Below are 13,046 nucleotides of genomic sequence, written 5' to 3'. Positions count from 1 at the left end.
CATGGTACCATTTTGGTGTTCGTGTGTCGAATGAATAGATATACTTGCGGGAAATTAAAATATAATTAATTGTGTCACAAATAAATAAAAACGAGCATTTTGTATCTACAAAAATCTATGTAATCATACCAAATCTAGCTTGTAATTGTGGCTATTGCTATATGGAACACTGATTGTTCAGGTTTTAACTTTATTTTACGAAATACTTTACGAACTTTGCGTTGGTTTTGAGCGTTATAGAGGCTATAAAGTAACTGACTTTATCGTAATGTAAAACCGACATGTATTCCTTATCATTGCAACTAGACTCGGTCAACATATAAAACTGCGTAAAACTGTCTATTCGCATTCTCTCCTTAAGGTAAATACAAAATGGTTAAAACGTTTTTAACAGGATTGATCTTGCTGTGTGGTTTAGGTAAAGGCATTTTGTATTATACAATTACTTTGAGCTTATTTTTTGCCTTAAAACGATCTTCTTAAATATATTTAAAATAATTATATAACAATGATAATTATAATACTACAATAAGCAATAGAACAAATTTCTCCAACAGCTTAATACGTTTATACAATAGCAAATAATTTTATTTTTACAGTGAAAACTATTTTTGCTCCTTTTTATATAATGTTACACTGTGGACACATATCAAAATGGCTAATTTGTTAGAAATGCTTAGAATTTTTTATTCTGGCTTGAATCTGGAATAGTTATATTTCAGTTAATGTTTCTCAATGGTGTTTATATTGTGTCCAAATGTTTTATCTAAAAATATGCAAGAATGAAAAAGTTATTGCGATAAATGTGGCTCACAATGTCAGGAGTGTAAGGAAAAAGTGTGACATTTTAAAATTTAGTTTAACTTCACAGCAGCAGTACAAACATATTTGAAAACACACCATATTAAAATGTCCTGCATATTAAAATTATGTTATTTGACTAATATTTAATTGTCTTCTTCTACATTTTATTATGACTGTTACATATATTGTGGTCACTTGAAGACACACACACACCTGGAGTAAAAATTTACACAATTCACTAAAATTCAACTTGACATTTTATATATTACTGTTTCATTATTTTCATGTGAGAGTTAAGAAGTAACAATTGTATCGAATTTAACCAGTGCAAGCTTCGTCATACAAACGTCTGTTTATTAGAAGGATGACCACATTTACTAGTATACCCTCAAAATGTCAGGAGTGCAAGATTTGGAATCAAACAATGATACATTTTAAATACAGAATAAAAGTTAACCGTTTTGCACATTTTGTATTAAACCAACAAAAAGTTAACCATAACAGGTTATTTAAGTTCACAAAATCCACTTATAATTGATATATATCCCATTTTTTAAATGTTAGGAGTGTAAGATTTTGTTCAATATGATATACAGTAAATTAACATTTCAGATACGGTAGGGATGTCAACGAATATCCGAATATTCGGTTTCGCACCGAATATTCGAATACTATTTTCCGAATCGAATTTTCGGAATAAAAAATATCAAAATCGAGTAATTTCAAACAAACATTGTTAAAAAAGTTGTCCCTTGTGTCACAGTGTTTATTCCGGTAGGCGCGATAATGCGTCGCTATGGTGATGACAGTCATAAATCCTGCTAATTGCCTTCCTTTAGGAAACTTTAATTAACCAAAGACAGTCACTTTGTGTCAAAATGATGATAGGTGCAAATCGATCTAATGTCTCGAATTACATTTAAAATGATCAAAGATTAAATGAGTAAAGAAAAAGCCGATTTGGTGTAAAAAGCAAAACAAATAATAACTTTTGCAAACGATTTTTGATTGACATAAATCGCGTTCTCCAATCGAAAATGGTTTTTTGTTTCTCTAATTAAATTGAGTAAATACTTATCGTATGGTTATAGAATCAAATGTGCTGCTCACTAGGGCAATGCCAGAGCGTAATACTGGTGAGAACCTCGCGAACAGGTTAACTGACTGTGTTTCCGAGTTCGGTCTAGACGGGAAGATAGACAATTTCTAGATCTAACTGTTTTGTCATGTAAGTTTTTTGTCGTCGTGTAAATATTTTGTTTCTCGCTCTTTTATTGATGTACAATATTAAAAATTCAAAAACAGTTTTTGTCATTCAATTTTAACAATTGCGTCTACCTATAAACAGTCTCAATATCAAAATAAACAAAAGTCACCAAAAATTATCTAATTTATATGAACGTGTTTAAATGTTTGACGTTTTTAACACTAAAGGATAGTTGTTACCGTTCAAATCCCGCAAGAATGAACCCACATACCTTCCAGTTCGCCGATTCCACTACCCATCTTCCTTTCAATGAAGAAAAAATCCGATTCATTTGTTCGATCAAGCTTTTAAACAAATATTCACGAATATTTGATCAACATCTAGTAAAAATAATCAACTTCAAATTAGCGCCGGCAACGCCGTGACAATATTTAGTCACTTCCGGTGAACTTCCGGTAAAAAAGAAAGTAGAAATCATGGAGTAACATGGTACGGTAAACAAAGTTGATTTTGTTGTTGTTTTTTTTCTAACAGATGTTGACCGAATATCCGAATATTCGTTCGGAAGTATGACCGAATATTCGAATACCAAAATCGGTATTCGTTGCCGTCCCTTATATAAATGTCTGTAAGTTGATTTATTTGCTCACATTATGATTTTAATTTCTCAGTTAATTCACTTGACAAGTAAATCCTAAACTATTTAATGCCCAGGACTTCTGAGAACAATAACATTTATTTCTAATTAGGAAGGAAAGTCCGTCATTCAGTAATTGTGTGTGATTTTTTGCAATGAAAATGGTGAAATAAAGTCATATAATGACCATTCTTTGAGTTTCACTTACCAGAATACATAACAACAGATTGACTTAAGTTTCAAAGGCACATATTAAAGGTTAGTGTGAAATCTTACACTCCAAACATATTTACGAATTAAAGCACTTTTAGACTGCTTAATGCCTCAATTTTGTCTTGGAAAATATGCAAATCAATTTATAAGAAGGATGGTGTCACTATCAGTCATATTAGTAAATAAAACAAGATGACCCAGGTCCTTGAATAACACATCTTAAGACTATACACATTTATTAATGTACAATCTGATGAAAGTGTATTATTCAATCCTCTCACAGCAGGAAGAGCAGATACATTTAGTAATATTTTCAAGCTTAAATGTTGCATTTACAATTGTAAAATAATTTCTGTGAGATTGTACCTGAATATCAAAATAATCTAGCATTTAAATGTTAAATTGACAAATTTTAGACCAAGTTTTATATGAATCACTTAAAAATACTTTTTACAATGTTTCTTTTCTTTTATAATGGCATTGATACCTAGCATTCGACCGAGGTCTATAACAATGACATTTGTAAGATGAAGAACTGTCTTACCAACATTGAAGAAATTCAAATGATAAATGATACCTCTAGAATGATAGACATCATAATTTTGCAAGGATTTGACCTAGTGACCAAGATTTGACTTTGCATTCATGACCCACTTTCAAATTTGGCCCAGATTATAAATTAGAACATGCAGTAAATGGTTAATTCAAGATATGATATGAACATTTGTTTACCAAGTGTTTCTACTGTCTATGATATTTTAAATCATTGTGACTGTTTTTAATGGCAAACCTTGACCTAGATGTTATGCATATAATTCTGACTAAGTGTTATGAAGATCACAACTATTCACTAGAAACTGTGATCTCAGCACATTGTTCAAGTGTGTCTGTGATTTAACCTTGTTACATAGTTTCACCCACACAATCATGCATAAGCTTCCAACTATAAAAAATGCCATTTTGAGCACGATCAGGTTCATTCATATTGATAATTGTGAGCTCTGTGATATTTTCCAATGTATTGACCAAGTTTTTAACTTAAGCTCACAAAGTCTCACAATATTTTATTGAAAATTAAATTAGAAAAAAAGCCACCAGATTTAATGCAATGATTTTAAAGTCTCTATAACGCTCAAAATCAAAGATTCGTTAAGTATTTCGTAAAATAAAGTTAACACCTTAACAATCAGCGTTCCTTGTAGCAATAGCCGAAATTTTAACGATAGATGTGGTATGATTACATAGATTTTTGTAGATACACAATGCTCGTTTTTATTTATTTGTGGCCACAATTAATTCCCGCGAATATATCTTTTCATACGACACACGAACACCTTGTTAGTGTTCATGTGTCGTATGAATAGACATGCAAAACAATAATAAAAACAAGCATTTTGTATCTATTTTACCAGACCACATCTGGCGTTGAGATTTCGGCAATTGCCATAAGGAACACTGATTTTTAATTGGTTAAGTTTATTTTACGAACAATTGTACGAAATTTTCGTTGATTTTGAGTAGTAATGTTACTTTAAACAAAAATTGCAGCCCCAAGAGAGTAAACAAACTAATCATTAACAAATTATCATCGATGTAGGGGATCCAAATTAGCTCACCTAGTATAGAACTTTTTATGCTACTTTAATGTAGCTAGTAAGAAAAAGCAGGCAGCACAGAGAGGAAAAAATATAATTAAGATTTAAAAGTCTATGAAGATGTAACCATTATATAAGATTTCACTACCACAAATATATTACATTTAATCAAAATATGGCTGGCATGCCATGGTAGTCAATATTTGTTGCAGGTATGAAATATTCATCACAAGCTGGCAAGTGTTTGGTCGCGAAATAACTCTTAAAAATAAAAACACGGACCCAATTCAAAACTGCATCTTTTTTTCAAAGAAGGTAAAACAATTTATGTTTGTTCCATTTAAATTTGCATTTTGATTTTGAATCGATCCCGTGCTTTTTTTATCCAAACTTGTCAGAAAAGTAAGTTTTTTGTTATGCCCGGGTAGGGTGGAATATAGAAGTTGAACTGTCCGTCAGTCCGTCAGTCTTTGCGTCCGTCCGAAAACTTTAACATTGCCCATAATTTTTGCAATATTGAAGATAGCAACTCGATATTTGGCATGGATGCGTATCTCATTGAGCTGCACATTTTGAAAGGTAAAATGTCAAGGTCATCCTTCAAGGTCAAAGGTCAAATATATGGCTTCAAAGCGGCGCAGTAGTTGGCATTGTGTTTCACGAACACCGCGTTTGTTTAAACATGTCAGGAGTGTAAGATTGCTAAGCTTTTGTTGAAGCATAAAAGTAAAATTCAAATGCATGATTATTTTGCTAACATCTTGTAGCAGTCATGTTTCACCAAATGAGCAATGGATAAATGCTTTTTTAATAAAGATAATTAATTACATCAAATTAAATCCTTCTATTAGGAGTTTCAAAATATACAATTACTGAAATAAAACAACTTGTAATTTGTAATGTGTTTCTTACTTAAAGTGTGATTGTGACATATATAGTTTTAAAGTATGTGATGTCTTGCAGCAATTCAGGTCACTTCAATGTACCTGAAACTGCAAAATGTGTGCTTATGTTGAAAATGTCAGGAGTGTAAGATTTTAATTAAAGTATATGGTCTCAAAAGGAAATAAATTTTAAAACATTGTCATATTCCAGTTACTCCAATGTTGTGTATTGTTGTAACCATAGGACTGAAGTTTTCTTTAAAAGTTGTTTATACATTGTGTATGCTGGTTTAATAACATAATCATATCTTTTTAGTATCATAATTTAAATAAGATTGCTGATTTCTATAAAAAAATGCATATTTTTTTATCAAAATTTAAAGCAAAAACAATTGTTTCTTGTAAAGGTAAATACCACTACATGTAAAATAAATAATTATATTGGCTAAGTAAGACACAGTATGTTGCCTGATATACTTTCATTATAGATGTGTTTTATTGTTTTTTTTAAAATAAATTCTGTTTCATAAAAGTTGAATAAAAAAATAATGGAATAACTTTTTGCCACCAAATAGAATAGATTTCTGCACTTAAATATCTTACAAACTCACTGGAACCAACAGATATAGGATGTTTCAAACTTTATTTTCAACTCCCATGGTGACATTTTTAGCCATTTTTTAAGAAGATGTGCAATATAATATTTCCTTCAACAAATCCCCTTGATTACGTGCTGTATGTTATATTGTAAATATATATTCCCGTGTTTTAAAGCACATGCCAGCGCACAGTGTCCGAACGGATGGAAAACATATGATACCAGTTGCTACTTGTTCGGACACACACCGTATTCCTTCCATGAATCACAGGTATTTCGAAACATTGGTAGTTTTTTGTCCTCTTGACTCATATTCACCATCCCATTCCTAGAATTGTTTAAAGTATAATAATATTTTCAATCTGTTAAGATCTAATAGTATAATAAAGTTGAATGTGGCATTTGATGCAAAACCTCAAACTACACAATTCTGTATTTAGAACAATTTTTTTATCTCATTAATAACAGTAATATATATGTATGTATTCAAATACTGAACATATTCGTCTTGGCTCCTAGTATATCGATTGCAATAGGCTCGACGACACACATATTGCTAATCCTAATTACAAATCCAAATTCATTTTAGGATAAGACGCAATTAAATGAACAATAATAATAATGCTCTTGGACAGACTGGACTGCGGTGTGAATTGTATGATAATGCAAATATAAATATATGAGTTTGATACTAGTCTCATCGCACACACATGAATTCCTACTCGTATTTCAGGTGTTTTGTCTTCATTTTGGGGCAAGTCTGGTCAACGTTGAATCCTACTACGAAAACATGTTTATACGTGGGGAGTTGGTGACTCTTAAAGGTATATTTGCACAATAGAACAAGCTAGTTGTTACACATTTTTCGGTAGCATACATATATAATTGCATATTATTTCAATAATATTTATCTAGTGATTGAAATTTGTTTGAAATCAACATGTTGTGAACTAACGTTTGGATAGTTTGCTATCGTCACAATGTCACACAAACCCACTAGGTGTAACTGCAATATTATTGCAGTACGTTATACACTGCAACACATAGTTAACACGTTTGCATTATCTTAACTCTATCAAACATCGATGTGAATATTTTTCTAGAATATGTCCATTTAATTTTGATTAATAATGATGATACAACAAATAATTCATATCTAAATTCTCATTATGTCAAGCTCCACAACACTGGATGGGTCTCACAGACGAGGTGACTGAAGGCATCTGGACATTTTACCCGTCCGAAAAAGTTGCCACCTTCTTAGATTGGAGCCATCACTTGATTGATTGGCCGCAACCCAACGACGGCCTTCGCGGAAACTGTGCTGCATACTTCGAGGAGCATGACTACCACTGGGTTGATGAGCCGTGCAGCAGGGAATTCAATCCAATATGCGAAATGCCGTACGTGGATGTATTATCTCTTTATTGTAGTTATTAATTATATGCGCGTGTTCTGAGAAAACTGCACATAATGCATGTGCGTAAAAGGTCGTCCCAGATTAGCCTGTGCAGTCCGCACAGGCTAATCAGGGGCGATATTTTCCGATTTTATGACATTTTTCGTTTAAATGAAGCCTCTTATTAGCAAAAAATCAAATTTAGGCGGAAGGTGTCGTTTCTAATTAGCCTGTGCACACTGGGACACTTTACGCACATGCATTAAACCCAGTTTTCACAGAATGCGACTCATATGCGAAGACGATAGACACGACTGCATTAATATCACAACAAAGATTATGGCATAGCGCTAAAAATTAATTTAGCACATTGGTGACATTAATCTCGATCTTTCTTATGATACAGATTATCATTGGGATTTTTCAATAGATCTAAAGGTAACGAAACCTAAAAACTTATTTGTTTTCATTCGTCTACATAGTCACGAAAGGTTAAAGGTTCAGTGTAAGTTGGACGAATAAAACATATTGTGCTGTACCGGTATGTTTCTTTTCTTGATTATATTTCAGGGTCAACCATCCTCATATTGTAGGATAGTGCACCGTCAAAGAAAGACTCTACCAGCAATTGATTCTGCACCCTTTACAGTATTTTCTGTAACCACATTGAACGTGTACTTGTCGATGTATTTATCTTCTTTAATAATCAGCAAAACCAAAAATGAAAAGGGTACAAAGCTATAAACATACATCAAGTCTAAACACACGTGAATTGTTCAACCAATGGTAATCAAACATATAATTTCCTTTCCTATGGTTAGATTTTACACTTTGGAATGAATTTTCCATTTAAATATCTCGCTTCATGAAGGTCATGGTCCTGTAAATCATTAGCGATGCGGTAATCTAGTGTTCCGAGATTTACAAAACCGGTAAAAATCACGCAAATTATTTTATAGATGGGAATTTATTACCAGCTTGATAATCATGCGTTACCAATTTGTTCTTAACTGAAACATGTAATTCGCATCGCACTAATGCATTTATCCCTGCGAAGGATTTATCTAGAATACAATTTATATACACACTCACCTAACTGCATCTATTATTTTATTTTAAATACCACTATAGCATGCATTTCCAAACAAAGTACACCATAACTACCATAATGATTTTTATTAAAATAAGTACTAAGAATCTGAGTAAAACATGCAATGCGTTCTTGGAAACAGACAGCAGTGCATGCATTTAGTATGTAAAGCTGATAAACATCTCATCTTAATCACAAGGATGATCCTCTTCAAGGTATAGACCTTTTTAGTTTGTCGTTTTCAGACATGACCATTTAGAGTCAACCGAGAAGACCAAAGCTAATTCACAATATTAATTTCCGAACAATTTCTTCTTACTGAGTTCTTATGGTTCACAGTGCTACATATTTGTTGTTGACGTCAACACTTTAATAACAAAAAATCCAAATTGCTCGGAAAATATGTATCTGAAAAGCAGAAACAAACCCATATTTGCAAACTGCAGCAATTTTAGTGACACCCAAAAATACGACTAGTATCTTACTTTACTATTGTTTGACATTAATTAAAGACGCTTTGTTGAAAACGAGTGTTTTATACGCTAGTATAGAGCGACATGCATAATGAAGTTAAGCGTCGTAAACAATAAGTAATTGTGCATTCTTGCAAATTCGGTATTAATTGTTATTGTGATTGTTTGTAATAGATTTTATTGGATCTACGGCGAACTGTTATGCCCTTTATTCGTTATCAGTATTGAAATGTATTCGATATTATCCCTAGTATTTCTGTAAGATTCAGGAGATACAGCTGTTAAGGAAAAATACGTATTGTCATGCTTATTTGAATGACGTCATCCTATGATAGTTTTTTTATGAAACAAAGCTCATGGTTTCAATTTCATGGCTTTATACACTTCTTTTTTTCCACTCTGAATATGTTTAAGTAATATTAACCCATAATATGCCAAGCGTCTAGAAAAAAGGCCTTGGCAAACAGCGTAGACCCAGATGAGACGCCGCCTTGATTCAATTTTGAAGGATGGGAGAGTCCACTAGGCATAAATGGGTTAAATTGGATAGTGCAATGAACGCAATGATCTATCGTCTTCAAAGATAGTGACAGAGTGAAAAGAGAGATAAATATCGTTCACTATGTCATTCCAATGTCAAAATTGTGGCTGTCGATTTGGGTTGGCGTCACTATATACTCCAGATAGCACCCTTGTGTAAAAGATCGTCTATCGCCACATTTAACGTGTCTAATGATAAGATACAACGTATGTCTTTGTTAGGTTAGCAGCCGATTTTAAACTAGGCTATACTTCAATGTGTTGCAGAAATTGATAGCAGACTATTCCGCTTCAGTTATTTATATATTTTGTTAAAGACGTATAATTGTGAAACAAAATACACAACTAAGCGACTGTGTCCTTTCACAAAAGAATGACGACAGTTCAGTAAACTACCTATAGAAATGCAACAAAATATAACCCTAGGATTTAGAATACCATCCTTTTTCATCTCAAGGCAAGTAAAAACAAATACTTCCGCAAACTGCCATTTATTCACACTTTATTTCCTAAATTAATACAAAGTCGACACTATGTGTGTTTGAGTGTTCGGGAGATGTTCCGATTGCGCCGTTTACGAAGAGATTGGGAGTATGCTGCAAAGACGAGCACATTTAAAATCAATTTTAAAAAAAATGCAAATTTTTGAAGGTAGCATACTTAATAGATTTGCGCAAAATCATTATTTGGCGGTCACAACCCTGGCTTGTTATAACACATGTTGCTATTGATCAAAGTTAAAGAACCTATTCACGTTTTAAATAATGTATATTTCGCCATTTATGTTATCGCTTTACGCATGTATTCAGATAATGAATCGTGTTTTAAATTATTAAAATATCCATGTCCATCGGACAGTCCTTCGGTTGAAGATTTGTCCATTAACCAATGTATAGATTTGTGAATGCTCTCTTTGTTCCATTTTCCAACAATTTGAATCCTGCTTTAAGATGGTAAACGCGTTTTACTCCCAATTGTGCGTTGATCTATTCCGATTCTTAAAGGGAGTGTTCACAGAACAATATATGAGTCGCCTTCTGAGAAAACTGGTTTAAAATGTATGTGCGTAAACTGTCGTCCCAGATAAGCCTTTGCAGTCCGCACACGTTAATCAGGGACGACACTTTTTGCCTAAATTGAATTTTTGCTTAGAAGAGATTTCATTTTATCGAAACATGTCATAACAGCGGAAAGTGTCGTCCCTAATTAGCCTGTGTGGACTGCACAGGCTAATCTGGGAGGAACTTTTACGCACATGCATTACGCCCAGTTTTCTCAGAACTCATATTGAATTCAAATAATTCTTCGTAATTATGATAAACAACAAAATGATGACGATGATAATTACGGATGGTGTTGTGATGATTACGATGATAATGCTGCAAAGGGTGGATGACAATAAGGTATCAATTATGTATGAATATACCAATTATAAATAATATATTGAAAAGTGAATAAGTGTACGCTACCGTCTGAAAATTACACTACAAAAACACATGGGTATTTTCTGTTTGGGTTGTTGAATGACTTAACAGTATTATATTTAAGAAATTGTATGCAAGTCTCAATTATAAACGTTTTAATATCTCAAATTTACAATTTAACATTCTCGTATTATATTTAAAAAGATTCAAATAGTATTACTTGCGTTAATACATGTATACCTAATGTCATTAATATTGTGAAAGCATAAGCGATATGGGGATTCTGCGAAAGTTATCTGCAAATCGCCTCGCAGTGTTTACCTCCCCTATAACTTAATGGAAACTGCTACTACCCTAACACGTACCGTATTTTTACTTTGAACGAAAATCGAAGCACGGACTCTAGATGACAATATACGCTCCGTGATCGAAGTAACGAGATATTCATGATTTGATGATTTACAACAACAACAACAGAATACCCACTTCCCTTAACACGCACACCACAATGTACTTTATATGTCAGAGGTATTATTTTTGAATTTGTATTTTAGAAATTAAGTATTTGCTGTTTAATAATTCTGTTTTGTTTGGATGTTGTAGCAGAAATTGTTTCAATAAGCACCACTGTTCATATTCGCAAATGCGTACACTTACAACACAAGCACCATTATCCACGGAAGTTTCACAGTCAAACGTGTCCTTCCAGCTCCTGATGGGTATCCACGATGTTTTTGTCAATTTACACGAAATACAGGATAAGGTAGCCGGCGATTACGACGGCGGAAGCGGCGCCCATGATGCTCAGCCTCTTTAAGATGTTGCCCAGGCGGCGGGCGACGCTCCCCAGGTTCCCCTTCCGGTAATGCCGTATCAGCAGTGAATACGTGACGGCGGCGATGCCGAACAGATGGTTGATGAAAGTGACCCAGTGTGAAATAAAGGTAAGTAACACAACAACCGATGTTACTTACCATAACCAAAGTGGTTACAAAATCATACATATTGTATTCATCAAATTTGGATCAAATTAGCCCGAGTTCCTGTTTGGAAACAAACAAAAATCCATTCGCCAATCGTATATTGAACCCGGGTCACCTATGTGAGAAGCGCCTTTACCAACCACTACACTTACGGGACATCCTGTGAGAAATATAGAATACTAGGTCGGTGCCGAATAAAGCGACGTTTATTTTACGAGGCTTAGAAACTCTGAACCACGAGCCATACATTTTATAAGTCGTAAATCATTTCTTTAAAAATACAATAGGAAAATAGAACTACACGGAAAAAAAAGTTATTTTAAGCAAACATTGTTATATTATTTTATCCCTGCCGAGCCTAATATATTACAAAAAGATCAGGAACTAACCTGTTTTTCTGTTTATCATACCTCTTCGTCCCCGATTTTAAAGAAATAATGAAAACAACACTAAAAAACTTCAGCTTTAACAGGAAATAATACGACTTTTGTCGTATGACGTGTTAATAATGACGTCTTGAGTACGCGCACTTAATATTTGAAAATAATGCTTTCTTGCTTCTTTTGTTGCATTTTGTGTTTAAAATATATAACATCTTGGTATCAAACTTGTTTGTTTTGATGAATTTGATTCGATTGTACTAAAAATGATTACTTTATAGTTGATTTTTAGCATTCTATACATAGATGGTGACGTCACTACGTTATTGTCACCTCTATACTAAGACGCATCACATTCTCCTGGTTTGGGGAATTATGCTTCCGTCAAAATAGTTCTGCGTAGGAATGAAAATGTTAATAATGAAAGAAAAATCGTTTTTATTGTGTGTTTAAAACGAAATGTTGTTAAAAGAAATTTAATATAATTATGTTTAAATGTGATTTTGAATCTCTATTAAGACTGATAGCGATTTTTAGAAGCACGATTACCTGACCTACTTTCGCTTTTCACTTGTTAAAGAAGTGCTACCCAGAATTCCTTTCGCGTTAGTTCACAGGTCAGTTAGACCGGTGTGTACATAATGGATTCTTAGTAATATGACAATCCTCCACCGCGCGTGACAGCTATATTTTAGCATTGCCGAAATAAAGGAAAATATATTCCATAGTGGTTTACAATGCACGCCTGATGATGGGATAAACGTCATTCTTATATGATCATTTTATTGTAACACACGTGTTCGCTTATTCGTATAAACA

General features: G+C 33.2%; 1 protein-coding gene across 1 annotated transcript; it reads left to right on the top strand.

Moving 5' to 3' along the window:
- Nucleotides 1-253: 253 nt before the first annotated feature.
- Nucleotides 254-9,266, top strand: LOC127848169 (perlucin-like protein). Its single transcript, XM_052380470.1, has 5 exons — nt 254-418; nt 6,115-6,209; nt 6,672-6,762; nt 7,116-7,341; nt 7,908-9,266. Exons 1-5 carry the CDS (start codon nt 373-375, stop codon nt 7,933-7,935), a joined length of 486 nt encoding a protein of 161 aa, XP_052236430.1. The 5' UTR covers nt 254-372; the 3' UTR covers nt 7,936-9,266.
- Nucleotides 9,267-13,046: the final 3,780 nt, after the last annotated feature.

The sequence above is a fragment of the Dreissena polymorpha genome, chromosome 10, assembly GCF_020536995.1.
Source record: "Dreissena polymorpha isolate Duluth1 chromosome 10, UMN_Dpol_1.0, whole genome shotgun sequence".
Taxonomy (NCBI): Eukaryota; Metazoa; Mollusca; class Bivalvia; order Myida; family Dreissenidae; genus Dreissena; species Dreissena polymorpha.
Note: the sequence above shows the minus strand (reverse complement) of the source record. Positions and strands in the feature narration are given on the sequence as shown.

Coding starts and splice junctions, on each gene's coding strand:
- LOC127848169 (XM_052380470.1), top strand. CDS start 373: ATGGTTAAAACGTTTTTAACAGGATTGATCTTGCTGTGTGGTTTAG. Junction 6,210..6,671: donor ATTCCTTCCATGAATCACAG/GTATTTCGAAAC, acceptor CTCGTATTTCAG/GTGTTTTGTCTTCATTTTGG. Junction 6,763..7,115: donor GGAGTTGGTGACTCTTAAAG/GTATATTTGCAC, acceptor CATTATGTCAAG/CTCCACAACACTGGATGGGT.